At 55.0% G+C, this 27,684-nt stretch overlaps 13 protein-coding genes across 13 annotated transcripts; 7 read left to right on the top strand and 6 right to left on the bottom strand.

Annotated features, from left to right (window-relative positions):
* N7474_003291 (acireductone dioxygenase (Ni2+-requiring)) lies at window positions 1-650 on the bottom strand (the record flags this gene model as incomplete). Its single annotated transcript, XM_057194706.1, has 3 exons — window positions 1-135; window positions 195-566; window positions 621-650. 3 exons carry the CDS (start codon window positions 648-650, stop codon window positions 1-3), a joined length of 537 nt encoding a protein of 178 aa, XP_057056061.1.
* A 167-nt stretch (window positions 651-817) lies between these two features.
* N7474_003292 (tRNA modification protein MTO1) lies at window positions 818-2,967 on the top strand (the record flags this gene model as incomplete). Its single annotated transcript, XM_057194707.1, has 2 exons — window positions 818-927; window positions 990-2,967. The coding sequence occupies 2 exons, from the start codon at window positions 818-820 to the stop codon at window positions 2,965-2,967; spliced, it is 2,088 nt and encodes a 695-aa protein (XP_057056062.1).
* A 5,273-nt stretch (window positions 2,968-8,240) lies between these two features.
* On the top strand, window positions 8,241-9,689 carry N7474_003293 (camp independent regulatory protein; the record flags this gene model as incomplete). The annotated part of the gene is made up of 1 exon (XM_057194708.1): window positions 8,241-9,689. One exon carries the CDS (start codon window positions 8,241-8,243, stop codon window positions 9,687-9,689), a length of 1,449 nt encoding a protein of 482 aa, XP_057056063.1.
* A 1,198-nt stretch (window positions 9,690-10,887) lies between these two features.
* N7474_003294 (uncharacterized protein) lies at window positions 10,888-12,698 on the bottom strand (the record flags this gene model as incomplete). Its single annotated transcript, XM_057194709.1, has 2 exons — window positions 10,888-11,688; window positions 11,742-12,698. The coding sequence occupies 2 exons, from the start codon at window positions 12,696-12,698 to the stop codon at window positions 10,888-10,890; spliced, it is 1,758 nt and encodes a 585-aa protein (XP_057056064.1).
* A 732-nt stretch (window positions 12,699-13,430) lies between these two features.
* Window positions 13,431-14,895, top strand: N7474_003295 (cardiolipin synthase; the record flags this gene model as incomplete). Its single annotated transcript, XM_057194710.1, has 5 exons — window positions 13,431-13,606; window positions 13,662-13,787; window positions 13,842-14,155; window positions 14,212-14,476; window positions 14,766-14,895. The coding sequence occupies 5 exons, from the start codon at window positions 13,431-13,433 to the stop codon at window positions 14,893-14,895; spliced, it is 1,011 nt and encodes a 336-aa protein (XP_057056065.1).
* A 1,489-nt stretch (window positions 14,896-16,384) lies between these two features.
* N7474_003296 (alpha-mannosyltransferase) lies at window positions 16,385-17,863 on the bottom strand (the record flags this gene model as incomplete). Its single annotated transcript, XM_057194711.1, has 1 exon — window positions 16,385-17,863. The coding sequence occupies one exon, from the start codon at window positions 17,861-17,863 to the stop codon at window positions 16,385-16,387; it is 1,479 nt and encodes a 492-aa protein (XP_057056066.1).
* A 45-nt stretch (window positions 17,864-17,908) lies between these two features.
* Window positions 17,909-18,632, bottom strand: N7474_003297 (uncharacterized protein; the record flags this gene model as incomplete). Its single annotated transcript, XM_057194712.1, has 3 exons — window positions 17,909-18,045; window positions 18,165-18,405; window positions 18,459-18,632. 3 exons carry the CDS (start codon window positions 18,630-18,632, stop codon window positions 17,909-17,911), a joined length of 552 nt encoding a protein of 183 aa, XP_057056067.1.
* Window positions 18,633-18,917: 285 nt separating this feature from the next.
* Window positions 18,918-19,688, top strand: N7474_003298 (uncharacterized protein; the record flags this gene model as incomplete). Its single annotated transcript, XM_057194713.1, has 1 exon — window positions 18,918-19,688. The coding sequence occupies one exon, from the start codon at window positions 18,918-18,920 to the stop codon at window positions 19,686-19,688; it is 771 nt and encodes a 256-aa protein (XP_057056068.1).
* Window positions 19,689-19,724: 36 nt separating this feature from the next.
* On the top strand, window positions 19,725-20,594 carry N7474_003299 (uncharacterized protein; the record flags this gene model as incomplete). The annotated part of the gene is made up of 1 exon (XM_057194714.1): window positions 19,725-20,594. The coding sequence occupies one exon, from the start codon at window positions 19,725-19,727 to the stop codon at window positions 20,592-20,594; it is 870 nt and encodes a 289-aa protein (XP_057056069.1).
* Window positions 20,595-20,767: 173 nt separating this feature from the next.
* Window positions 20,768-21,909, bottom strand: kae1 (O-sialoglycoprotein endopeptidase; the record flags this gene model as incomplete). The annotated part of the gene is made up of 2 exons (XM_057194715.1): window positions 20,768-21,498; window positions 21,558-21,909. 2 exons carry the CDS (start codon window positions 21,907-21,909, stop codon window positions 20,768-20,770), a joined length of 1,083 nt encoding a protein of 360 aa, XP_057056070.1.
* A 279-nt stretch (window positions 21,910-22,188) lies between these two features.
* On the top strand, window positions 22,189-23,860 carry N7474_003301 (ribosomal lysine N-methyltransferase; the record flags this gene model as incomplete). The annotated part of the gene is made up of 4 exons (XM_057194716.1): window positions 22,189-22,363; window positions 22,452-23,050; window positions 23,101-23,328; window positions 23,390-23,860. The coding sequence occupies 4 exons, from the start codon at window positions 22,189-22,191 to the stop codon at window positions 23,858-23,860; spliced, it is 1,473 nt and encodes a 490-aa protein (XP_057056071.1).
* Window positions 23,861-24,340: 480 nt separating this feature from the next.
* On the bottom strand, window positions 24,341-26,266 carry N7474_003302 (uncharacterized protein; the record flags this gene model as incomplete). Its single annotated transcript, XM_057194717.1, has 4 exons — window positions 24,341-25,099; window positions 25,155-25,451; window positions 25,509-25,991; window positions 26,108-26,266. The coding sequence occupies 4 exons, from the start codon at window positions 26,264-26,266 to the stop codon at window positions 24,341-24,343; spliced, it is 1,698 nt and encodes a 565-aa protein (XP_057056072.1).
* Window positions 26,267-26,638: 372 nt separating this feature from the next.
* On the top strand, window positions 26,639-27,406 carry cnaB (calcineurin regulatory subunit B; the record flags this gene model as incomplete). Its single annotated transcript, XM_057194718.1, has 4 exons — window positions 26,639-26,726; window positions 26,775-26,827; window positions 26,884-26,957; window positions 27,025-27,406. 4 exons carry the CDS (start codon window positions 26,639-26,641, stop codon window positions 27,404-27,406), a joined length of 597 nt encoding a protein of 198 aa, XP_057056073.1.
* Window positions 27,407-27,684: the final 278 nt, after the last annotated feature.

Raw genomic sequence — 27,684 nt, forward strand, 5'->3', positions numbered from 1 at the left:
CTAATTGACCGCGGTAGCCTTGTTCAGCACGGTATCCACATAAGTCTTACGGTGCAGGTTCGCATCGACGTCAGCGCCACGATTCAGCGGCGTCCACTTGGGCTCATCCTGGAACAGCCGCATAGCCTTGACATACTACAAATCCATCAGTCAACCCATCAAACAAGAAGGGAGTGGGAGTGGGAGCGGCATACATTCTGCTCATTAGTCGTAAACCGATGATAAATGCCCGCCGGGAGAATAATCATGTCGTCCTTAACCAGACAAATGCGAATCCACTCATCCGACTGTCCACGCACATCGAAATACCCCTCCCCCTCGAGGATGTAGCGAATCTCCTCGTCCTCGTGCAGATGCTCGGCGAAGAACATCTTCACTTTGTCTTCGTACACGTCGCCCATCGTCGCGGGCGACACGCAGATCTGGTCGCGGTTCTTGTAGCCGCGCTCCTGGGCGATAACGTCCACGGCTTCGATTGTGGGGCAGTGCTTGTATAGCACGCCCAGGCGGCTGAGGTCGTCTTCTGTGGCTGGGCGGCCGGAATCGTGGGGTTCACGCTGGTCGCCCTGTTCGTCGAGTTAGTCTTGCTGTAATACGTAAATGACGGAACTGTAGCATACCGGCTTGTTGTCGTACCAGTATGCCTTCATGGTGCTGGATTGGAATTCAATGATGGTTGAGGAAGATGGCAGTTGAAAGTTGAATATCGGCGGGGCTACAATTGGATGGCGTTATCGGGTACAGGTCACATGATGACGTGATTTTCTTATCGCCGCGAATGTTTCTTTCTGCTGCGACTGACGAACTTTCCTTCACCATGGCTTCTCGAGCAATGGCAGTACGGCCACTGCTGAAGCAGAGGTACTGGCTGCGCTCAGTACTGGCCTACACGCACCGCGGTCTGGCCACAGTCTCCGATGGCTCACAGTAGGACTTTCCAAACCCCCCTTTTGAAGTACTACTCAACTCACTATTGTATCTCCAAACAGACCATACGACGTCGTCGTGATCGGAGGCGGCCATGCCGGATCAGAAGCATGCGCCGCGGCAGCACGGTCCGGCGCGCGCACGGCTTTGATCACGCCATCGCGATCGAATATCGGCGTCTGCTCATGCAATCCCAGCTTCGGCGGGATCGGGAAAGGCACGATGCTGCGCGAGGTGGATGCCATGGATGGTGTTGCGGGCCGGATTATTGACAAGGCGGGAATTATGTTTCGGATGTTGAATCGCTCCAAGGGGCCGGCAGTTTGGGGACCGCGTGCGCAGATCGATCGTGATCTGTACAAGAACTATATGCTGGAGGAATTGACGAATACTCAGGGATTGAGTATTGTGGAGGGTAAGGTTGCGGATATTGTGGTCTCGAAGGATGGGGGAGAGAATGTCCCTGGGGCGCAGGGTAAGATCGTGGGCGTGCGTTTGGAGTCGGGGGAGGTGATTCCTACCGGACGCGTGGTCATTACGACGGGCACTTTTCTGGGTGGCGAGATCCATATTGGTATGGATGTCTTCCCGTCCGGACGCATGGGTGAGGCACCGACCTACGGACTAAGCAAGTCACTCCGCGACGCTGGCTTTCAGCTAGGTCGTCTGAAGACCGGCACACCGCCCCGGCTGGACATGAAGACGATCGATTTCTCGAACCTGGAAGTGCAAAGAGGAGATTCACCACCACAGCCATTCTCATATCTCAACAACACCGTCCAAGTGGGCGACGAGGGCCAATTGACGTGCTGGATGACCCACACTAACGAAGCATCCCACGAGATCATCCGGGCCAATCTGGACAAATCAGTGCACATTCGCGAGACGGTCCGGGGACCACGGTACTGTCCGTCGCTAGAATCGAAGATCATTCGGTTCAAAGACAAGACCCGGCACCAGATCTGGTTGGAGCCGGAAGGATTTGCGCCCAACGAAGTGATCTACCCGAACGGCATCTCGATGACCGTTCCTGCGGACGCGCAATTTGCCATGCTGCGCACGGTGCGTGGCTTGGAGAACGTCCAGATGCTCCAGCCGGGCTACGGCGTGGAATACGACTACATCGACCCCCGGAATCTTCGGCCAACCCTCGAGACAAAATTGATCAGCGGCCTCTATCTGGCAGGCCAGATCAATGGCACAACGGGCTATGAAGAAGCGGCCGGACAGGGTATCATCGCCGGCACGAACGCCGGGCTGGCGGCGCAAAACCAAAACGCCTTGACCCTCACCCGGTCCGACGGGTTTATAGGCATCATGATCGACGACCTCATCACCAAGGGTGTCTCCGAGCCCTACCGGATGTTCACCACGCGCAGCGAATACCGCATCTCCACGCGCTCCGACAACGCAGACCTACGCCTAACCCGCATGGCCCGCGAGGCCGGCGTCGTCTCAGACAAGCGCTGGCGCCATTTCAGCGACACGGAAACGCAAATCCGAGAACTCCAATCTCTCCTCGCCAGCACAAAACTGTCATCAGTTGCATGGTCCCGCCGGGGCTTCAAGATCCGCGCTGACACCTCCGTCCGCTCAGCACTAGACATGCTCTGTCTTGAAGATGCACAAATCGATTCGCTAATTCCTCACATCGAGTCTGGAGGGCCAACAACATACATGCCCTCCTCCTTCGCACCAGAGATCCGCACGCGCGTCGCCATCGAAGGCCGCTACGCGCCGTATCTCAAGCGCCAGGAAAAGATGGCCCGTCGATTCCAGCAGGACGAGAACCTGTTTCTGCCTGCGGACCTGGATTACAGCTGCATCCCGGGAATTAGCAACGAGGAGCGCCAGGCGCTGGAGCGGGTTCGTCCCGCCAGCGTAGGCATGGCTCGTCGGATCGAAGGTATGACGCCCGCTGGGGCACTGAGGCTGCTGATGCACGTGAGGAAGGGGAATGGGTTTGGTGCGCAGGAATTGGATGGGCGGGATGAGGCAGATAGGGCTGCTGCCGAGGAGGTCCTTCGCTCGTCGCCTTGAATTTTGGTTTTGGGTGGATACTTTTCTTTTCTATTTTTGACATCGTTACTAGCGGGCAACTGATGGCGCCTTGGATTGTTTATCGCATTGCGCTGCTATACTCTGTATACTATGTGGATTCGGTGATCTTTTGTCGGCCATGTGCTTATGTATATCACTTTTCTCTTCTCTTGAATGTATACCACGGTGAAGATGCATACCAGTGTCCCGGGGGAGATCTACACCACAACGAAGGGAGGTCAATCTGTCACCGGAAAATGGTTGCTGCCTCGGACATGTTCCGGGCCATCCACGAGTCATGTAATATGGTTGAGCTGTGAGAGCGTACACGTGTGGGTACATATTAAGTGCAGGGCAACCAGCAACCAACACACAACCAACTTGTAGCTACTAGCAGACCGAGCGGAAGTACTCGAGGAGTTTGGTCGGCGCTAGAAAAACTCATGGCGAGAAAGAATAGAATAAAACTCGGACGAAAATGGTATATTCGACCTAAGCTTAGGGAAACATAGAGTGTACGAAGAAGTAGATATACCCGTCCCTTTGAGAACATAACTGGAGACGCATCAAGACGCTCAAGATTTTCGATGAAGTTTTCGAAGAGTTCGTCCACGTCCAACTAGAGTATTTACCTCGTTTGAAGATCAACATGAGGTTCATATCATATTTTATGATAATGACCTACCAAAGGACATATTGACAACCGCCTCTCCCCTCGTATGAGATGTGATGTGGCCCAAAATATGAACAAATGCATCTGATAGGCCGGAAATAGTGTACTTTCGGTTTGACAAGCGATAACCCGGCCGCTGCCATGCGTTCGTCGCTTTCACTAGGTAGAGATTGGCGTTAGATGCCACACCATATTTCAGCCCACCGGCCACACAGGCAACGCTCGTGCCATGGTTCACCCAGTCTGTCATATCCTCAGGTTTTTCGCCACTCTGGATTTTGGAGGTATTTGTCAAGGGGAGGGTTCTCTCATTAGGCACCACGTAGTGATTGACGGTCCTATATGGGGTTGCGGCGAGATCCTCGTTGGATATCATTATTTAGTCCGATAACACGAAGGATAGAGGACACACATTGGAACTTGTAGGTTAGCCCGAATCGATCACGTAGATGGTGATCCCGCTCCCTAGGCTGGTATCGGCCTTATAATCTCTCCTAGGAAGGCCAGGTTTGTTCCACGAGAGCAATTTTATTTGAGAGGCACCGTCACGGCGAGGGACTGAAATGCCATCTCGTGGCACAATAGTACTCTTTTGCTTTGCCTCGAGAACTGAAGGTCGGCTTGAAAATTGCGATGTACTTAGTCGGAACGTCAACTGTGCAATACTGCCAAGATTCGGTGATTTCACCATTCTCCACTACCACCTGGTTTATCGATTCTTAGTGTCAGTCTGTATGTGTTGTCTAATCTCGCGTTGGGATATCCTTTTTTCACTAGTTAAGCTCTAAACTTAATCCATATAGTCATTGTTGAATCTACTATGATATCGTATGTTGCAAGGTAGAACTATATCTTTCGCCGATATATATATTTATCAAATCATGCATCTTTCCGTCTCATCCGGACCTCCCACGGTCAATTTTTTGTGATGTATTCCCCTCCTTCTCAAAGGATGTGCATTGCATATAGATGCATGAGCTCGAAACCTTCTAAAATCGCCCCATACAGATTGACATTGTCCCGCCACAGTGGAATCACGCAAGGGGGTGCGCGGATCGTTTCACTCTGACAGGGATCCCTGGCACTTGTGACTGTGGCAGGAACAGTGATCTACGACTGCCTCGTGTTGTTAGATGATACGATCATTTAGTCGTTGGCACATTTCCAAACAGGAGTAGAGTTACATTTGGTTAGTAGTATGTAGTGATCTAGCACTTCCGCCTCCACGTTTCAAGTCGCGTGAGTCTCGAGTCTCACCAACTACCCCGGAGAACTGAAAACTGCCATCCCGGCCCGGACCCCGGCCAAACTCAACGAGCTTCAGGATAAGGTACCAGCCGCTAAGCACCATCCTAGTCCAACAGCGGCCAGCCCAATCCCAACAGCCAGGCCACCGGCCCATGAAAGCGGCTAGCACGATTCGAAGGTTCGGAAACAGACCGAGAGCCACACAGTGCAGATAAACACCACTCCTCACCTCAACACTTGGACCTCCTCCCTGCTCGGTCTGGTCCGAGAGCTATGACACACACCACACGAAGGCCGACGGTCAAGGCACATGGATTGTATGGCCACTAACTTGCTGGGGCCAAGCTCCGGCGCCGTCCAGGCTTGACCTCGATCTACACGAAATCCAGTAGCGGGAACACGAGGCGCCGATCGCAGTTTGCGCGGTCCTAAATTTTTGATTTCTTGCTTTTTGGCTTTTGGGTTTTCATAGCCACATGGCGATGAGACTCCTTCACTCTTAACTCCCCGAGACTTTTAGCCACTCTAGACTATTTGATTTTCTTTTTCCTTTTTCTGCGACCATCTACGGTCGTGCGACCCGGAGGAAATAATAATATTGATTATTATTATTATTATTATTATTATTATTATTGATGCGTGGAGCCCATCAACCGGCGGTCCCGGAACGGAAACAATAGACGATCACACACGATGATCATGATCTTAGCGCCGGGTTTCTGTACTGTTGCATCACGCAGATGGGGATCAGAAGCGGTTTTGAAGTATTTTCGATGTACCCCGAGCGATCTCCTGCGCCTACGGAGTATGGAAGTGAAGCTATTGTATTGGAGTCGGGCTAGTCCGTAGTGTGTACGTCCGGCTCCATACCGGATCTTCAGCCCATCGTCCGGGTATCTTGAAGCTGGGTCGACGGAGAGAGGGAGAGTTTGCTAGTCAGGCGTTAGAAGGAAAATCACAGACCATCAAACCTAACCCATCCCCAAACGCCCCCTGAGATCGAGCCCTGTTGCGGGAATTAATGAGCAGAGCGGGAAAAAAAAACGAGATGGCCCCAGCGCCACCGCGCACTAGTGACAGCAGGCCTGACCGGGCCATGTTAGCGTGCTTTTTTTCTTTCCTGTCGAGAGCTGCAGCCGCGCTGGGATGATCCTCTTCGACCTGATACGGTGGTTGGGCATACATCATCCGTCATCATCGACCTCCCTGATCAGGACGGGTGCCCGCTAGCGCACCCCCCTGTCTCAACCTCGCACGGATACCTGGCCCGAGTGTCTGGTAGCTGGTGCGTGGAAGTGGGGGTGTGGTATGCCGAATAGGCATGAGGGATCGACATGGCACATTTTCTCTGCTGGTCATGGCGCTCTGAGGCATGTCACTCCCCGCTGCTGATTCGCCTTCATCTCCCGATTGTGGGGTAAAGGGGCTGGTCGAGATGAGCGCCATCCTGAGGAGCCGTGGTCAAAAATGTATTTGTGATTTCAAAGACTGTATGTACTACTCCGCCCCCCCCTTTGCGCCCCTCCAGCTGACGCTGCCATGTTTCGAGGCTGCGAGAGACCACAATGCGCACTGATCAGGTCGACCTCCATTCGGAATCTCTTTTCTTGGGTCACCAAGTCCAGATTTGCGCCGCCTGAGGATCCGCAGGAAAGAGGGAGGTCCCGCGAACAGACTGGACTGTTGTTCTGCTCTGACATCTGTCATGTCCGCGTCAATTGAGTTTTAGCAAGCGTGCGCCAACTAGGATCGTCTCCCTGTTCACCCATTCCCTTGGGACCTGCCAATCGAGACCTGAAACAACGGAGGACTGTGCTCCGGCAGCTGGCACGGTGCGCCCGTTTCTCATACATACTCCCCCTCCACTCTTCGTACTGTAGCCACGCTGTGAGTTGCCGATCCCGGATGAGAGGAAAGGGGAAGAGGGGGAGGGGCCCTTCTGGGGTACGTCCGGTGGCGTGTCAGCCGGAGATTGGGATAGTCCGTCTCTTTCTGCCTCTGGCAGCAAATTGGATCTGCTGAGGATCTCCCGCGAAGGTTCGTCGGCGCATCCAATAAAGGATTGCCGCCGCCAATCCCCGGGCTCCTCCTGCCCGCCGGCCCAACGCTCGAAAAAGAAAGACTCGCACTAGAACGCGTGGTCCCTCCGACCACGCCCGGTCCTGCACATCCGTCGGCGCTCATTGGCCGGCCCGGGCTGGGGGGACACGACGTTCAGGCACAGCGAATCACGCTGACGGCTTGGCCCCGGGGATCTCCCTAAGGGGGAGGTGCATCGGGTGGTGAGGCAGACTCTGCGCTCGGTCCCCGACTGAGCCACCCTTTGCCTAGACATTGCCCAGCGATCATCCTGCCTGCTCTGTCTGTTCTGTTCAGTATTCCCGACCGGAGCGGAAAGGCGCGGCTTGTCGCTCCAAATCGCCCGGAGGGTTAGAAGGAGGGGGGGGGGGGAGAGGCGCCAGAGGCCGGATCTCGATGGAGTCGCAAGATCTCCAGGGTCAGCCAATCAAGTGGATGATGGGTGTGGCCAGGCTCTTCCAGTTGCCCGATAGTCCCCGCTGTGCTAAGCCGTTTGGCAACAACCATGGAACGGGGCGCGATCGTAGAGCGATGGTGATGATGCTGACTTGGCCCGCGGAGGTCCACCGGGGGTTGCAAGATTGGTTCGATGGCTGGACCCTTTTCCCGGTATGACGATCATAATTGGTTGGGTTGGGGCTGGTCAGTGCAGGCCGAGAGAAGAAGAGCAGTGAGTAGGAGAGAATAAATAATCACTGGATCATTGGGCGGTGCTCCACCACGATCATACAATACTGTGATCTCATCTCTCGTCCTCGTATACCTCTTGCACTCCCACCTCGGCTTAACTGAGCAATTAGCCTCCCGTGTGACCGTCGGGCGATCCTGCCCTTTTCCTCGTGTCCCCCATCAGCTGCCTCTTCCTCTGCTGCCTCTGCTGCTTCTTCTTCTTCTTCTTCTTCTCTGCTCGTCTCGTCTCTCCACTGCCATAACCACTCCTGTCCGATTGCCCACCCGTGGAACCATCCGGCTGTCTTTCGCTGGATGCCTTGACCCAAGGCCCGTGCTTGGTCGATCCGGCCGCTGGAGGGGGGGGCCCCCAAACCCAACTCAAAAACCCGCTGGTTGACTGCTCCATCAGACCCTGGTCGATCCCTGGAGCTTATCTTCTGCCACTTCCTCCCACAAACTGACTAACTCTCGCTCCAACACTCTAAAAAAGTCTCTTCCTGCCCCTTCCCTCTCTCTCCCCCTACTCCATCTCCTCCCCATCGCGGTTCCTGGCCCTGCCCGCAACCTTATCGAGCCAGAGAACAGACCCCACTCGCCCACTATGGTCAACGGCGCTGCGGCAGTGCTGGAACCTACCTTCACCGGGTACGTTGCCACAACTCAAGATGCGCTGCTTCTCTTCGAGGCCTGCTTGACCGGGGTGCTGCACCATGTCCCCCGCCGGCCGCACGATCGCGAGCGCAGCCAGTTGGTGCGCAGCGGCAGCGTTTTTATCTACGAAGAGAACTCCTCCGGCATCAAGCGATGGACCGACGGGGTGACCTGGAGTCCCAGTCGCATCCTGGGCAACTTCCTGGTCTACCGGGAGTTGGACAAACCATTTCCGCCCGGCGAGAAGAAGCGCGCAATGAAAAAGGCCAACCGACGCCCCACACCCGCAACCCGGCCGGGGGAGCCTTACCCGCGACACGACAGCAACGGGCCAAGTTATTCACCTACATCTCCACAGGGCTCGTTCGGAGACCGGCCCCATCAGTCAGAGGTGGAGCGAGCATTGGTCGGGTCGCTGGTCGATTCGTACGGGTTCAAAGACTCGGGCTTGGTCAAGAAGACGATGAGCGTGACGGTCTCAGGGGTGACCCACCACCTGGTATCGTACTACAGCGTGGACGACGTGATGCGCGGCGCACTGAACCCACCCTCGATGGTGGACTCGCTGCGCTACCTTCGACCGCGCGCCGAACTCACCCAGAAACAGAGCTTCCGCGCCCCGATCGATGATCTGGAGACCAGCGCCATGGAGAACCCGCACGATCCATCCCACACCCTCTACGGCTATCGCCCACAGATGATGGCCCCGCCAGGGTACGGGATGCCAAACCCATCGGCCGACTTCTACATGCATGCCAGCCCTTATGCCGCCGCACACCCCCCTCAAACAGGGCCCGGCCCGATCCCAGCATACTCGATGGCAGCATCTTTACCGGGACAGCCCGCGCCAAACCCGTACCTGCCGGCTCCCGGCACGGCGGCCATGCAGCCCAAGCCGGAAGATTACCATGCGTTCCGCGGGGGGCCATACGGCGGCAGTATGGATTCAGCGATGAGCCACGGATCTATCTCCTCGATCCCGAGCGCTCTCAACACGGCCATGCACGGGTCGCTGAGTGAGCGCAACCGATCGGCCTCCGACCACAGCCAATCCGCGTATCGCAATTCTTCCATCTCGTCGCGCAGCGCCATCACCGATGCCACGTCCCCGATGGACCCCTCGACGCCGGCTACCTACTCGCGCAGCAGCTTTAGTCTGTCCGGCCAACTCGACACGACACCGAGCGCGTCCCTCGAAACACCTCGTGGCCTCGGCCTCGACCCCAACGTTCCGCGCCGAGAATCACACCCGGTTCAACCAGGATACTATGCTGGTGCCGACCGCCCTCAATACTACATGGGCGGCCCGGGCCCGGTCAATAATCATCCTGCGCATTACGCAGCCGCACAGCCGCTCTCGACATGGACAACGACTGCCCCCGCGCAGCCTCAAATATGATGTCTCTTTCCTTTTTTTTTTTTTTTTTTTTTTGCTTCATTGTGTTCTTTGATGGTGTTTGTCCGGGAATCCAGGGAGCGCAGGAGTCGGGAAACAAACGGGTGGTCTTTTTTCGTCTTTCTTGCTTTTTGTCTGAAGATAGAGACGCTGTTCTGTGGCTTCAATATCCCCGAGGACCAAAAATTCGCTATGTCCTCTCGCCGTGTGTACTTGTTTGTTTCTGTCTGGGTTCGTCTTTTTTATTCTGTCTTTTAATTCGCACCCCCCCGTCTCTGTTCATATATTGGTGGATTTGCTTTACTTTTCATGTTTGGAAGGGATCTGTCTTTTTCTTCAAACGTTGGCTCTGATTCTGATCTGATATCGGTCTGGACGGGAGGCGTTTTTATTTCTTTTTTTTTTGACTATTATCTTTCTTTTCTGACGATGTGATGCTATAACAAACCACTGCTGCGACAACCCAAAAACTCTGGGTTGTCTCCTTTCTTTCCCCCTTTCGATGCGTGTCGGCTTATGATAACCCCTTACTATGTATGCGCTTCATTACTCCTTTTCCTTTTCCTTTTCCTCTCCACGTTTCCGTTCTTCTCCTCCAGGTGCCGCATGCACGCTTTTCTGTCCGCACTGCTATTACTCATTGTCGCCTATATTATTTTATTATCTGCGACCACGATCGCGATCACGATCAACAATGATGTCCTCCTTGTGCGTGGGACGGTGGGGTTCGATCCGATTTCGAGTCTTTTCGTTCCAGGGTTGGTGTTGTTCCAGATCTATGCTTTATCTTTGTAGCAGGGAGGTTATGTTATCCTTTTTTGGGTTAGGTTTGATATGTTGTGCTTGAGGGAAAGAGGCACGTTCCTTTTTTTGGTTTTTTTGCTGGCAGTATACCCTCGTCCACACAGACTCTTGTCTCTGTCTATCTAATCTCTGTCTCTACACACCGGAATGGAGTGCTGTTTAGTCAAACAATCATCTTTTTATTGATGTTGGTATCACTCAGACATAGTCATACACTCAGCACTCACTGGAGTCCATCCAGTGCGGTCCACTTAGAAATATAACGGAAATAGGGTAAGGTAGATCATTTGTAGATGCAGATGAGACGAGTTGTTAGGAAGAAGTAGAATACGAGGGGGAAAAAGGCCCTGAACCTACAGCTTCAGCGAGATATGTCAGGGAAGGTGAGTAGTCTAATCTAACGCTCCGCCAAAGAAGCAAGCATGGATGCCGTCAACGGCTGATTCGCCATCGTCATGACGCGGTGAACCCCATTTGGACGGGGTCGAGGTCTACCACCGTGTTTCTGAACGCCGAGGTCGCGCTCGTCCTTCTCCTTGTCATCATCATCGTCATCGTCATCTTTGAGTTCGCGCAGAGAGCTAGCCGCATCGCGCATGCTGAAACTAGCCACCGTGCTCGTGTTCGCGTTCATGTTCGCACCGCTGAAGAAGCCTGTATTGAGAAACTCCCGCGATCGGGTACGGCGCAACGTCGTCTCGGGACGGCGCCCGGGGCCGCCGACAGGCGCAGCGGCAGTCGCCCTCGAAGTTGTAGGAGTTGGTCGGGAGGTCTGCGGGCTTTGAACTCGGCGCGGACGCGGACTCTGGACGCGCATGTTGGCGATGTTTGAGGCTGTGGCGTGGTCGAGAAGGAGGCGGATGTTGATTGTGTTTGCTTCGGGCGCGGGTGCAGACCCGGTTTGTACGGTGGATGTTGTGGCAGGGGCTGCAGTATTGGTATTGGCATTGGCATTGGTTGCCATATTGGAAGAAGCAGTTGAGGGCATGTTGCCGAAAGGAAGAGTCTGCGTGTGCAGTCGTCGGAGCTGGGTTTCTGCGAAGCTGTTTTGCGCGGAGAGGCTGCTGTTCAGGAGCATTTGCATCGGGTTCATGTTCATTCCGTACTGGCTCTGGTAGTTCTGCGGGTAGTTCTGCGGATAGTTCTGCTGGAGAGAGTTATTGATGGGCGTGAGAGAATTGTCGGGGGGAATTTGGATCTATGCAACATCTTAGTTCTTTGCTTCATTCGTGCGCTCAAAACGAAACTCACCTGGCGACTGTACTTCCTCCCCGGCATGGCGATGTAGTCATCGAACGAGCTCTCCAACGCCGCGAAATTGAACCGCCCCGTCTTATCCACCGGCTCGAAGCGCTGCCCCGTCTCCTGCCGGAAATCCACACCGCGACGCAGCTTGGGCCGGAACGCTGACAGGGACAGGTACCAGCCCGGGTAACTGCCAAACCAAGTCTGGATGACGGGCTCGATATCGATGGACAGCCCGACGCGACTATCGGCAGTGGGTTTCTGGATGAGCATGACAAAAGTGAACTCGCGCGGCAGGCCGGAGCGCTGCAGATTGTTTTCCTCGAGAGACCAGACGATCTCACCGGATTCGACGTCGAACTCCGGGCCGAGGCGGCTCTTCAGCGTGCGCGCCGAGCCCTGGATGCGCATCATCTCGTACCGTCGATACTGGCCGTTCATGCTGCCCGAGGGAATCACGCTGGCGCTGAACGGCGTCTCGGAGATGCCCAGCGATCCGGCAAGACTGAATGTCCATTCCAAGGTCTCTGGGGACACGGTGCCGTAGATCAAGTGCGGTGCGTGCATCAGAAAGCGCGGGTTGCCTGGCGGGTAGCCGTGCGGATACATGGCCGAGGTAGACACTTCGCGACCGCCGTGGATCGAGGCGCGGATGGTGGCAGACTTGAAGCGGTGGGAGAGCGTGTGCGGCGAGTGGAAGACAAAGTTGATGGCGAGGAAATCCACATGCTCTGCGTCCTTGTCGGACACGGCGGTGCTCGAGTAGAAGCCGTGCTGGAGGCGCTGGACATGCGCGGTGATGTACGCGTCGCCTGGGAGTTGGCGTTCGTAGATACAGGCGCGGTTGACAAGAAGGCGAGGGTTGGCCATGTTTGGGTCCTGCGACTGGGGATTGGCTGGATCTGAAGAGGAGTTGGCTGGGGGAGGACCAGGTGTGGTCTCTGTGGGTGGTGTTGCAGCCATCGTGGGCAAGCATCCTCGGTGGGACAGAAAAAGCTGTCCACTGCGAAGGACCTTATTTGGACCTCCATCTGGACCTCTATGGCTCTAGGCAGCGGTTTCCTCCCATTATCCCCCTGCCGGGGTATATATACCGCCCAGCCATCGGAATGCCGTCAGGTGCGCTGTCATGTGCAGCATCTCGACACCGTCAGCTGGGCATCCAGAGCGTTCACAGATGACAACACAACAGTGCTATCCAGACACATCCTGCCATGCACCCATCCGGGGTCCGGCAGTTGATCATGAAAGAGCTAGAGAGGAAGTGCAGTTCGTAGTGATGGTCTGTTTGCCTGTCTTGTACCTCGGCTACGGAACAACATTCCTCCGCCCTGACACCGTCCTCTGCATTGCAGCATCATCACCGACCATGTCTTGGACAACTGTCTGATTGGGTCTGGGGTTCTTGTTTTCAGCTACAGGAGCCCTGCTGTAGGATTACCTGTCTGCACATTTTCTTGGTATGAGTTCCCTTTACCCTCCCTCCTGCTGCCGGGTATCCCGAGAAATCTCAGCTAACGGCCAGCAGTATTCCTTCTGTATTATACTTGTCTGTGTTTATGCATTCATAGCCTTTTCTTTTTCTCGGGCCTGTGGTTCCTGTGTTGCCCGTTTGCCTCTTGCATTGCGCCAGGCCACCATCTGAAACCGGCAACTGGGCATGACCACGCTCGTTTTTCTTTCTTTTGTGTCACCATGATCTCTGCTCGTGCAGGCCAAATTCTTCGGGGGAGTCCTCGATCGTGGAAAAATCCATTCCTTGCTATTCGGTCTAATCTGACTCAACATCGGAACATCCAAAGACAGGGGCTCTATTCACAGTCTCTATCTACCTTCAGTCGACCTCCCATTTCACTTCAATCGCCTTTAGGGTATGGATTCTGTCCGGACTTTAATGCTGAAATTGACTGACTGAATCTGTTCCAGCGCGGCCAACCGCCCGAGTTACATTCAGGCTGCTCGGAAACCTGTGCGGATATCATTATTGACCCAGCACAAGAGGTGGACTGCATCCAAACCACCTGGGGATCAGAAGGGAAACTCCCCGGAAACGTAGGTTTGCTTGCAACTAAATCCTGACATCAAACCCTCTAAGTTTCTTTCCAGCACACCAAAAAAACCTCGCATTCTTCCAAAACTATCTCTGCCCAAGACCCATGAAAATATCTACACCGTCCCCAACATCCTCACCTTCTCCCGACTACTCGCTGCCCCCTTAGTCGGCTATCTTCTGGTACACAATTACCATGCAGCCGCGTTGTCGCTTTTCGCCTATGCAGGCGTCACCGACCTAGTGGATGGCTATATCGCCCGGCGCTACCAGCTGCAGACGGTGGTGGGGACCATCATCGACCCCATGGCCGACAAGCTGCTGATGACGATCGGGGTGGCATGTCTCGCGGTGAATGGGTCCCTCCCTGGTAAGTGGCTGTGTCCGTGTTTGTTTGATTATCGTTCTGATTGGTGTTCGGTATAGTCTGGCTAGCCGTGATCATCCTGGGACGGGACGTTGGCCTCGCCCTGTCCGCCATCTATTACCGCTGGATATCACTGCCGCCGCCCAAGACCATGGCACGGTACTGGGACTTCTCGCTGCCCTCGGCGGAGGTGAAGCCGACGGAGATCTCGAAGATCAACACCGCGCTGCAGCTGGTGCTGGTGGGGAGTGCGATTGCGCTGCCCGTTGTCCCGGAGTCGATTATTCACACCTGGCACTTGAGCGAGGCCATGACTGGATTCCAGTAAGTGTGTCCCTTTTTGCGTTATTTTCATTTTCATTGTGGGTAGAATACCTGGTGTGGGCGGGTATGAGCAGCTTTACGGATGTTCTCAGTACATGCGACCACAGGGTGTGGAGAACAGGGCTTCCCGTCCGCTCAGCCGTACTTAAGCCACACGCCGGTCAGTTAGTAGTTGGGTGGGTGACCACCAGCGAATCCTGACTGTTGCATGTATTCTTTTATTTTTTTCACTCTTGTTTTTTTCTTTTTTTGGTTCTCTTCTATTTACATTGTTGCTAACTATATCTAGATACCTCGTTGCAGGAACCACCCTCTGGTCCGGCCTGAGCTACGTCTTCTCCAAGGATGCCGTGAAAATCCTGACGAAGGAGGAGGTGCAGAAACGGATCGCCCAGGCCGCGGCGAAGCGGAAATCCTGAATTATATTAGAGTCGTTTGGATCTTTAGATTAAAATCAAACCTGCATTTGTTTGCTAATTGTTGCCCGCGTTCCTCCTGTTTTTGTTTGCTACTTCCTAATCAGCAGTCCATTGTTTCTTCCTCAGACATTTCATTCACTGTCTCCCGGCATAAATACTCCTTCATCCCCCTCTCTCCTTCCTCCTTCTTTCCTTCTTCACCTCTCTTGACTTCCTCATCTCCCGCCTCCTCCTGGTGGAAAACCACCAACCTACCATCAACGCCTTCCATTATGACCGCTAGACCAAGGAAGATGCACTCGATCCAACACGAGACATTCGCAAGGTTCTAGTCACAGCACAAAATGCATCTGGGCTGCAACCTTCAGCTTTATCACCTTGATGCAACAACTCGCCCAAATATATATATGGAGCCTTCGATGACAATATATCTCCGTTGGCAGTGCCTGGCAAGTCTCGGCGATATGGAACATTGCAACCATACAAGACTGGGACTAGACAGCCTGGGATGCAGAAGTGCATGACCAACGGCCTTTGGCCATCAAAGTACCAGCCACCCACATCGGCTCACAAAATCATCAACATCGAATGCTGCGAACATTTGGGAGGCTCTCGTGACAGCGCAAAAGGGACACCGAAGGCACAATTTCCTGCATCAGCGTCGTTGCCACGGCTCCGGGCATGCCTACAGGCCGCGTGCTGCAGACCACGAAAGGAACGAGTGCAAAGATCACCAGCTTCCCACCCTTGATCCAATCCACGCGCCATTTGAGCAGCAATTCTACTGGCCCTAGCTGCATGGGCTGACACAAAGATGAATCTCTTTTTGGTCAATTCGAGAGCTTTGGGTTAAATGTCATGACACCATTATTGCAGAACCAGTCCTGTCCTAGCGCAACCAGAATAGCTTTTACAAGATTACCTCAAACCAGCCCTGATTAGCAAATTAGCTACTGGTCCTGATTATTAGCGGACTTCTCTGACACAGCGGGATTTCGTTGCGGCGGCTACAGCATACACTGGCAGGCAAAATGCTGAATTACTACGTTCTCTATAAATCGATTATCCCCTGGTTCTAGACGGAAGGAGATATATATAGCTAAAGAATTATCTCGAGGTAAGTTATATATTTACACACATCTAGACACAAATAGTTTATCTCACGCTGCCTTTCAGCCCAGTGGGAGGAAAAAGACAAGGACTGATCTTCCAGGACCGACGTATTAGCAAGCAACGCCGAGAGGGGGATGTCTTGCCCCGACCCGGTGAACACTATATGACCCATAGGTTCTCACGTAGTGCGTTGACCTGTCCCTTGGATGGGTGTTCGTTCCAAACCCCATTGCAGATCCTCCATGGCTTGCTCTCGCGGAACCCGGACACTACTTGTTCGGGTGCTTGCACATCCCTAGACAAGGAAGCCTGAATCAAATGGCAGCCCCAGCGGGTGGATTCAATGTAATGATAATATCCTTGGGCGAAGTCGACTTCACGAGACCGGTACGGGGTCCTCCGGCCCATAGATGGCACTCCAGTAATCCTTAACACCAGCACAAATCCCAAGTTGGCCCTCCCAGGTACGGAATTTATCCTCAAGCTGACAAGCGGTCCAAAGAATCTCGCGCCAAAAGTTTTTCTCGACGTCATCCTTGGCGCTGAACCCTTCCACCACATTCTCCGGGATGGTCCAGGCACGGGTATACGAGCCGTCGTCCGCAATGGCCGGGTTGACATCCTGCGGCATGAAGACAGTGGCCGGGTTGAACTTGGGGAAATTGGCGTGGATGAAGAACACGGGCGGCGCGGGCGCCGAGTCGCCCTTGATGCGCCATTTGCCCTGGCGCGTGAGTGCGAAGTCGGCGATGGGGTCGAACTGCGCCATGGCGGATCCGGCTAGGCCGCCTGCTGTTGCGTGGCCCAGCGCGCATATCGGCTCGCTGACTTGGTAGAAGGGCTCGTTCATGGCTGTTGCGGCGGCCACGAAGGTCTCCTTGTCGCCTTCGCCTGCGGCACCCTGAGACAGGAGAGGGTAATAGTGCGTTGGGCCCCAGTAGTTGTAATAGGTGCACAGGAGGAGGGTGTGCAAATGTTTGGACTTGGAGATGACGATCTCGCCGGATTCAGTGGACTGGCGCAGGTCCATAGCTGGAACGGGCTGGCCAATGATCTCGTAGAAGAGTGGCGAGACCGACGACGCCCAGAAATCCGGCCAGGTGATCATGCCCTTGGAGCGGAAGGGCTCGCCCTTGAACAAGACGTCTGGTTTCTCGAGCGGGAAAGCATCTGCATCGAGAAACAGGATCTCCTCGAATGAGGAGAAGAGCATGGCAAACGGCTTGAACTGGTACTTGGAGATGGTGATGGGTGCCGCGTCCAGGATGCGCGAGAGCATGATGCATCGCGCGTTCAGTGCCGGCAGCACTACCTCACAGATATGTTCCTCATATTCACTCCCATCAGCCAAGAAGACTTCCATGGGCAACTTGGACCCCGTGCGACGAAGCATGCGCAACGAGATCACCAGCACGGGCAGATAGGGGCCTCCGGCCGTCGAGACCAGACCTTTCGTGCCGGGCACATAACGCAGTGGTGGTGGCGCGTGCGTTATCACGTCCACGAACCCCGTATGCGACTCCTTCATGGTGACGACCGCGGCCGCCGAGAGGGACAGGTAATCCGGGCGCGGGGAAGGGTTGGTCGCTTTGAAGCCCTCCGTCGGCGCCTTTACCACCTCGATCAGCGGGTCGGCGTCGGGTCCGTACTTCTCGAGGAGTGGGTGGAATTTATACCAGAACCATCGGTGGTGCTCCGTCAGGTCCACGGAGACCTGCGCCGACGTGTCGGGGCCGCTGAAGATGATGCGGTAGTCGTCGGAGTCATATCGCGAATAACCCCATGTCAGGAAGATGATGAGAAGCAGCGCGCCGAGCAGTGTGCGGATACGCAGCAGGGACCGCGGGAAGGCCATGATGAACGTATGCGACAGGGGGATTGCGTGCGCAGGAGAGGCGGACTATGTAGGGTGGCCGGATTCGGCCCTGATCACGAATTCAGGGATCTCGGTCACGTCACCGGGAAAGTAGCCGAGGATAGACAGGGGCGAGTGCGCGAGATGATGAGAAGAGGACATGATTTTGATATCGATGAACTCTGGAGGGACAAAAGTGTAAATGAAGGATGAGGTTACAATCTAGATGCGGCACGCCCCACTAGGTTGGCTGGTGATGATGTGATGATGTGGTGATGTCCTACTATGTGTGGTTATGTACTATCCTGGCTGGTCTCTTCCTCTTCCACGATCGCCGTCGAGAGCAATTGGCGATCCCCCATGGCCTTATACTCGGCTAGGTAGTCGAATGGCGGCTCTGGGGGCTCTACGTCGTCTGGCGGCGGACTGGAATCATCCTCGGAGATGCGCAGGACGTGCGATAGGGAGGCTCCCGTCCAATAGACAAGCAAGCCAATCGTCGCCCCGGTCAACAAGGCGCCCGTGACAAAAGAGAGAAAGACCTGAAAGAGTGCCGTGAGCGGATGTATAACACAAGTCGTCTAGTCTAGCTTACCTCGAACTTGGCCAGGACCCGCAAGGGGAGGAGAGCCAGGTGGAGGAGGCCATGGCCCACGTAGAGGAGAGGGATGGCCAGGAACCGGACCAGACCCAGCATATAGGTGAACAGTGCTCTACACACACTGAACACAAATGCCGGGCCGTATGCAAAGGCCGATAACCATTCCATGGCTGGATGAGAGAGCTGCTCCGGTCGGGTTGAAGGCAATCGTAGGGCGCGTAGGGCATGCCCTAAGTCCAGGCCCAAACCGGGGCGGCATCACGATGTCATGCTCTTCAACCGCTGTTCTTTTGTTCCTCCCACCTAGTTTGTTCATTGACTCCCTCGCCCACTCACTCGGACATGGGCAGCACATCCATGCTGCCATCTTGATCTACCTCTTCCTCTATCCTCTTCCTCACCACTCTCCCAACCATCCTCGCCTCGCCGCCCAACGTTCTTCCCCCGCCCTACATGGGTAACAACCCTTCCAAAGGCCCGGTCGGCGATGCGCCGCCGGGCCATGCGCATGCCGGCTCAGCGGGGGACAGAAAGGTGGTTCGTCGACCATCCCTCAATGCAATTCCGACAGCCAAAAGTGTGGCCGCCGACCCCTCCGCGACCAAAGAGACCGTCGCCGGCCGCTCGGCAGCATACCAGGCACCCTCGCAACACCGGCTACAGACTCGGAATATCCCCGATTCCCCGACCCGGCATCACGGCCACCAGGAGAGACCCGACTCACGGAGATCCGCGCCCCCTCAAAGCAAGAACATCCCCTCCCCCGACCCCACCAATCCGGTCCAGGTCCCAACGTCCCGCCATAACGCGGGCCGCGACTCCGTGGCTCCCTCTGGCCCGCCCCTCAACTCTTACTACAGCGCATCGGCGCACCTGCAGCGCCCACCGCGCATGCCCCTGCCCATTGGCGATGCTAACACCACTCCCGGCTCGCCGATCGTGGGCCCCGAAGACTCGCATATCCAATCGCTCCCCGCGGACCAGCTTCTGGATGAACAGATGGACCAAGATGCTTCGACGGTCGGCAGCTCGACGTTGGATGGGGATGAGGTGGCGGACGAGCTGCAGCCGTATACTGTGAGTGGGGTAGGGAAGGCCGTGCCCACGTTGATTGAATGGACGGGACCCGGGGAGAAGGTCTATGTGACGGGAACTTTTGTCAATTGGGAGAAGAAGTTTCGTCTCCATAGAAGGTATGTTTTGCCCGTCCTTTTGGTCAACTAGTCTAACCGCAGATGTAGTGAAAATGATGGATCCGTCATGTGCACCACATTGAATCTGCGGCCCGGCACGCACCATTTGAAGTTTATTGTCGATGGCGAGATGAGAGCTGCAGATAACCTTCCGACAGCTGTGGATTTCACCAATCACCTGGTCAACTACGTCGAAATCAGCGCAGAAGATGCCCAAAGAGAAAACGACAAGACGCCGCAGTCCGGGGTTCCGCCAGGAGTCCATCCGCCACAGGCACTGCCCGAAGACCCGAAGCAAGACCAATCCGGGGAGACAGTGGAAGAGCCGCCGAAGGAGGCCGAGGAAGAAGTTGCACCCGGGGATTTCGGTAGTGACATCCCTCAGTTCCTGGCTGATCTGGACAAGGAGGAAGACAGTCCCGCCTACTTGCAGGCTGCCAATGTGATTGGGGATATGGCCACTCCGCCGAGTCTGCCGCTGTTTTTGGGGAAATCGATCTTGAACGGTACCACCCCGATGAAGGACGACAGCAGCGTTCTCAACTACCCGAACCACACGGTTCTGAACCATCTTGCCACGAGCAGCATCAAGAATGGTGTTCTCGCTACGAGTGTCACGACCAGATACAAACGAAAGGTAAGTCCGCTTTGCTGTATGGTCTGTTTGTTCGTTCTAATAATTCTACTCGCAGTACGTCACGACCATTTTGTACAAACCGACCGGCGACATCACGGGAGAATAAGTTACTCTGTGTCTCTGCACAGTCGACACGCACATTCCTCCCCCAGAGAGTCGACGGAAATATTACCGCGTTACCAAAGGCTTCCTCACTTCCCATGTGGAGTCTACTTCTTCTGCACTAGAATGCATACAGACTTCTGGTTGACACTTGTCTCACGAGGAGAATTCCGATTCAATGCTTCCGGCAAGACATGATCGGGGACCACATATAGCATGGGTTCGAAGGCGTTGATGGGGTGTCGAGTTGGAGTTGGGAAATAGCACAGAACAAATGTTCCTTTCTACAAGAATTTCAAACTCTTGCCTGATTTTAGCTTCATAACACATTATTATAATCATAGAAATTCATCTGGCAGCAGCCCATCCATTCAATCCTGCCGCCATTTCACAAATACTTCATCCGTCCGGAACCGCTGCGTACAGGTGGATTCCTTCAATGGGGTCGTCAAGCCTTCACGGAACGCGAGCATGCCTGCCTGCGCAATCATGATCCCATTATCGATGCAGAACCGCTCATCCGTCGCAAAGACACTGCCCCCGCGGTCCCGCGCCATAACCCCCATCATCTCCTGCAGACGCAGATTCGAGCCGACGCCGCCGACCACCAGGACCTGTTTCGAGCCGACGTGCGCCATGGCGCGCTCGGTGATTTCCACCAGCATGGCATAGATCGTTTCCTGGAGCGAGAAGCACAGATCGGCGCGGGTGGGCTTGTCTCCATCCTCATCTTTGGTATCTGCACCACCGTCATCTTTCTGCGCCTGTTCGGCCCCCGCAAGACCTAACGTCGCGGCCAGCGCATCCACCGCAGCAAGAATCCCCGAGAACGAACAATCCATCCCCTTCACCACATACGGCAGATCCACCAGCCGCTTACCCTTTTTGGCCAGTTGCTCGATGTTATACCCCGGCGCCGGGTCATTGGGGATATGTAGCGTGCGCGCAAACCGGTCCAGGCAATTCCCCACTGCGATATCGAGCGTCTCGCCGAATATTCGGTACCGCTGCGAGCTGTACGCGATCACCTGTGTGTTGCCGCCGGAGACGTACAGGACGACGGGGTTCGTTGCGCCGGTGATAAGCCGGCCCATTTCGATGTCTGCAGCGGGGCATTAGCCATCTTAACTCATAAGAAGGAGAGGAGAGAAAGAAACGTACGTCCAACGCAGTGGTTCACACCAACCAATTCCTTCCCCCAAAGCAGACTGAGCATCCGCGCCGCAATGGCAATGCTCTGCAGCGGGGCGCCCATCCCCGGTCCCTTCGTGTAGCAGATGCAATCAACCTCATCCACGGCTATCCGCGCCTCCTTCAGTGCCTGCTTCACTAGCTTGACGACCCATGCTCGGTGGTGCCGCGCTGTGTCTTTGGGCAGGAAGCCCTCGCCTGGTGGGGAGTTGTAGGTGTGACGCACGTTGGCGAGGACTCGGGGCTCGCTACCGTCGGTTGGGTGTAGCATGATGCCTATCCCGACCTTGTTGGCCGAGCCTTCCATGCCGATAGCTATCATTTTGAATTATTGTGTCGAGTACTGGTTCTGGGTGTTGTAGAGTATTAGAGGGAGGAGCCTTGGTAGGAAATTGATTTTCGTTATCGCTTGTGCTTATCAGGTGTTCCTCCGATCAACATCTACTTTTCTTCTTTTCTTCTCCCTCCCTCTCCCTCTCTCTCTGCACTGTACATTTTTGGCTTGGGAGTGGCTGTCCTGCTTTCTTCCATTGACTCCCTCATGCACATGCTGGACTTCTTTTCTGCTTTTTTCTCTTCCCTATCAAAATCTACACCCACCATGTCCTCCACTACCCATTTCCTCAATCCGGAGACGAATTCGCTCGTCGACTCCCAGACCTTCGAGCGAGAGTCACACAATTTTCTGACCTGGCTCAAATCTAACCCTGGAGTCCAAGTCAGCCCCAAAATCGCTCTGACAGACCTCCGATCCAGCGGTGCTGGACGAGGAGTCGGTGAGTGCGCCCAACCAACCCCCTCCCCACCCTGCACGCAAAATTTCCTTTTTTGTGGACCAAACCCTAATAGATATTTCAATTACAGTGGCCCGCACCAACATCGAAGAAGGAGAAGACCTCTTCTCCATCTCTCGCGCCACAATCCTCTCCGTGCAAAACTCGGACTTGAAGACCCTGCTCGCCGCCGACCTGGACGAGCTGGGCCCATGGCTCTCTTTGATGTTGGTCATGATATATGAATATCTGCGCGGCGAATCCTCAAAATGGGCTCCCTATTTCAAAGTCCTGCCCTCTCGCTTTGATACCCTGATGTTCTGGTCTCTGGCCGAACTGCAGGAATTGCAGGCCAGCCCTGTGGTTGAGAAGATCGGGAAGCAGGATGCCGATGAGGCAATTCGAGACAAGATTCTCCCTATTGTTAAGGCGAATCCGTCTCAGTTCCCGCCCCTCAATTCCCTTGAGTCTTGGGAAGGCGACGTGGCTGCTCACGCTCTGCTGGAACTTGCTCATATGATGGGGTCCCTGATCATGGCTTATGCTTTTGACATTGAGAAGCCTGAAGACGATGAAGATGATGAAGAGGATGGCGGTGATGATGGTTATATGACCGATGACGAGGAGCAGTTGCCCAAGGGCATGGTGCCGCTGGCTGATCTCCTCAACGCGGATGCGCACCGCAACAACGTGGGTGTTCCACTATCCTTATTTCAAACCATCTTACTAATGCCAAGCAGGCTCGACTTTTCCAGGAAGAAGAAGCGCTGGTGATGAAAGCTATCATGCCGATTAACCAAGGCGAAGAGATCTTCAATGACTACGGAGATCTCCCGCGAGCGGACCTTCTACGTCGCTATGGCTATGTCACCGATAACTACAAGGTTTTCGATGTAGTAGAGCTATCCTTGAAGGAGATCTGCCAGGCAGCCGGTCTGGAAAATGCGGACGTGGAGTCTCAACCCAAGGTACATCTCTCGATCTTTACCTCCACTACCTGCCATTCGAGCATTCTAACCATCACCCTAGCTCCAATTGCTCGAAAACTTCGACATCTTGGACGACGGCTACGTGATCTCGAGACCAGCAGCAGAAAGCTCCGTCCAAGACATATTCTCAACTGAGCTCGTGACCCTTCTCACCATCCTCACTCAGACACCATCCGAATTCGACGCGCAAAAGTCCAAGAACAGACCCCCCAAACCAAAACTGGAGTCTGCCCAGGTCGAGATACTCCAGCGGGCTCTGCGGACGAAGGCGACGTACTATCCTACGTCTATTGCCGAGGATGAACAGATATTGGCCAAGCTTCCCTACGTGGCTGAGGATGCATCCTCTCGTCGAAAGCGAATGGCCCTCCAGGTTCGCCTTGGCGAGAAAGAGACCCTGTCTGCTGCTCTGTCTGTGCTGGAGCACCATCTTGCTCAGGTGCCTGAACACCGGAAGCGGAGTGCCAGCAATGGGGGTGAGACCAGACAGGCTAAAATGCCACGGGTTTGAAGACGACCAACGATTGCGGGTGATTAAATTATCTTTGATTTTCTCTGAAGATGCTTTTCTCTTTCGCTTTTCCATCATTGCTTGATCGCATCATAAGGTCGGTTATCCGTACACAAGGCCAGGTCCATCAACCACCCGACCAACCACCTCGAGGAAAAAAGGAACTATGTACATCAACAAGTGCAGAATACCCTGAGACAAGCCCCGGTATCTGCCTCAGCAAGAATGAAGAATGTGAGTGAGGTGGAAGAGGTGGGTGTGGGAAAAAACAAGACAGAGGGCGTTCAAACCAGACTTCCCTTCGCCGCCCACGCAACCAACAAAAAGAGAAAAAAAAAGCATGAGGGTACTAAACTACAAGGGGAGATTGAAGAGAAAAGAGGTGAAAAAAATAAATAAGAACAAACCCTCAAAAAACGCCCGCCAAATGCTGCCTTGGAAGAGTGAAAAAGAAAAAAAAAGTCGTTCGCAGTCACGTCTTCAAGTCTCCGCCGATGCAGCCTGCCCCGAATTGACCGGGGGATTATGACCGGGTTGCTGGTCCGTTTGCAATCGTCGCTGAGACTGTGCCTGGGCATGCGCCTGCGCATGAGCCTGGGCAGCCACGGCGGCCTGCTCGCGGGCCTTGGCCATGGTGATGGCGCGGTGCTGCATGATCTGGAGGCTGTACCCGTCGGTGTCGTAGACGGGTTCGTCGTCCGAGTCCTCCTGGTCGTACTTGAAGCGGTCTGCTTTGAGGGGATCCAGATCGACGGAACAGCGCGCTGCCACCACGTTGCGGCGGTCCACCAGCAGCCGGCCGCCTCGTCCGATGCGGCGTCGGAAGGAGGGGAGTTTGTGCGGTTCTTCGTGCAGCTCTATTGCGCGCGAGGCGAACTTGTCTCGCGCGAAGAGGGGGCTCGACACGTCTAAGGAGGTGTCCATCATGTTGTGATCAGATGCCTCGGAGGATGGCGGCGTGGGCAGTTGCGCGGTGAACGCAGGCCGGAAGGCGGCAGTGTCGAATGTCCGCTCGGGAGATGGAGACAGTGGTGCGCGGGTGTGATCCACATAACCCTCGTTCCACTTGATGTGTTTGCTGATGTTCTGCTTGATATCGCGCAGGATGTCGTTCTCTTTCTCGGCTTGCACTTCCTCCAGCAACTGCAAGTCCTCGGCGCCGGTAAGACCGCCCTTGAGAGGCAGACGCAGTTGTGGCGCACTGGGCCGCTGGGGCATTTCGGCCTGCTTCTTTTTCGGCTGGGAGGGGGTCAGCAAATGTGCATGTGCCTCTGCACAAAACCGCAATACGCACCTTCTGGTTGATGAGATCCTCATCGTCATCCTTGATGTTGAGCTTCCGCTTCATCTCCTTGACCTCGGTGCGCTGGACGAAGACCTGGCGCTCCATCGAGATCATCTCTCGCCGGCCGATTTCGCGCTGGCGCACCAGCGCAATCAGTTGCCGCGCATCTTCCAGCTCCTTACGCAGACGCCGCAGCTTCTCTGCGCTCTGTGCATCTCTGCCACGAGTCTTGCGGATCTGCCGAACCTCGCGCCTACGGAAACAGACATACGGATCACTATCGTCCGTGTCTTGGCCGGTTTCAAACTGCACAGGACAGAGTCAGCGCGGTCGCACGGTGCAATGACAGCTGGGGATACTCACCTTGAGACTTGGCTGCAGGCTATGGTTCTCCGTGGCCATCCGACGCGACTTCCAGTGCTCATAGATATCCTTGGCGAAGCGCTTGACACAATCTTCTACCGCGGCATCCATCGCATTCTCCATTTCCGCAAAGGAGGGCACCGGGGGACTATCGACCGCCGCAAACGGCTGCTTGGCCTGCGCGGTCTCCTCGAAGAAGTTCATGGTCGCCTCGAAGTCATCCTCGGAACACTGGTCGGCGGCGTCGCGCTTCTGGTTGAAGATCTTGAGGAACACATCGTCCTCCTCGGTCATGTTATACGGACATCCGCAGCAGTCCTCGACGGTGGAGGAGAAGCGGATATAGGTCGCGGGCTGCGAGAAGATGGGCGGGTACAGCTCATCATAGCGCAGGTTGCTGAGGATGGTCTCGGGGGTGGGGATGTGAGCCTCGTTGACCTTGCCGCGGGCGCTGGCCTTGATGGCGACCTGCAGATGGAATTCCTAGAGGCGAGGTGCTGCGTCAGTATGTTGTTTTGTTTCTGGATGAAAATTTGGTGATGATATCACGTGACCATGAAGGGTCTGCGGCTAAAATTAGAGTGGCTAGGGGGGCGTACCTCCTCCTCGGCCTTTTCAACGCCGGTTTCGATGTTTTGTAGGGAGGACTGGATCTCCTCGTCGAGGGCATCGATTTCATCCTCGCGGACGATGGGGATGGACGCCTTGGGGGTGAGTTTCTTAGGGCGCGTCCGGCCCAGGCCCCCGTAGCGAGTCATAGGGACGGGACGCGCAAGCAGGCAACGACCATGGGCGGAGGGGGGATAAAATGGGTATCAGTAGAAAGGGGAGATCATGAGCTATCGCGTGGTGGTATTTTCGTGATGGAAAACGATTCGGGGAGGGTGGTAAGGGCCGAACAATGATGCAGGGAGAGCAGCCAGGCGTTGGGTTGACGTTGCAGTGTGACCCGGGTCTGCTCGGGGTTGGTCCAGTGCACGGCCTCAGGGGCTCGCTTGCCACTCCCGATCCGGTTAGTGCGGGGCGACCAGATATCAGATTCTCGGGTTGTTGTTATCATTCATCATTCATCACCATCATCCGCACGCTTGACTTTTTCATCACTTTCCCCATACACCCCACTAGTAGGGATGGATCCCGCCCAGTATGGCACCCGTGCGCGACGCGGCTCGGTCGGCACTACCCAACTGTTCGACAACATCGTGTCGGGCTCCAACTGTACGTCTCTCCGCCTGCTTCTCCCTCACCGATGCTGACTAGAACCAGTCGATCGCGAGGAGGTGGACCGACTGCGCAAACGCTTTATGAAACTCGATAAGGTACGGTGACAGGCCGCCATATCCCCCCGGAATGACGCTCACGCTGTCTCTCCCAGGACGCCTCCGGGGCGATCGATCGCGACGAGTTCCTCTCGCTCCCCCAAGTATCCTCCAACCCGCTAGCCACACGGTATGTCCCATGCGCGCGCGTTCTCACCCATATATCCGTCCTCCCCTTTGACGTCTCCCCCTCTTAGGATGATCGCGATCTTCGACGAAGACGGCGGCGGCGATGTCGATTTCCAGGAATTCGTGACCGGGTTGTCGGCATTCAGTTCCAAGGGCAACAAGGAGGAGAAACTGCGGTTCGCGTTCAAGGTCTACGACATCGACCGTGACGGCTACATCTCCAACGGCGAGCTGTTCATCGTGCTGAAGATGATGGTCGGCAATAACCTGAAGGATGTGCAGCTGCAGCAGATCGTCGACAAGACGATCATGGAAGCCGACAAGGATGGCGATGGGCGTATTAGCTTTGAGGAGTTTACGGATATGGTCGAGAATACTGATGTGAATCTGAGCATGACCCTGAGTATGGTGCCTTCCCGTTCCCTCGTTATCAATTACGCTGACCGTTGACGTTTCAGACCAAATTTGATTTGTCTCTGAATGAATAGTATCCTGGTGCAGGGGTGTGTGGCTGATGGCGTTTATTTTTGATTTACTTGTGGGCAATGACATGATGACCAGCGATGATTGAACATACATAGCCAAGATGACAGGTCTGTCAGCAACCTGAAACGACCGACCTTCCATCGTTTCACATTTTTTTTCTTCTTCTTCCAAATGGCCTCGGCATCGCACCCTCCTTTCATTTCCTGGCGGGCTATCGGTCTCGTGGCCCCAGTAGTTCTTTC

This window comes from Penicillium riverlandense (assembly GCF_028828495.1).
Source record: "Penicillium riverlandense strain IBT 135883 chromosome Unknown utg000002l_segment0_segment0, whole genome shotgun sequence".
Taxonomy (NCBI): Eukaryota; Fungi; Ascomycota; class Eurotiomycetes; order Eurotiales; family Aspergillaceae; genus Penicillium; species Penicillium riverlandense.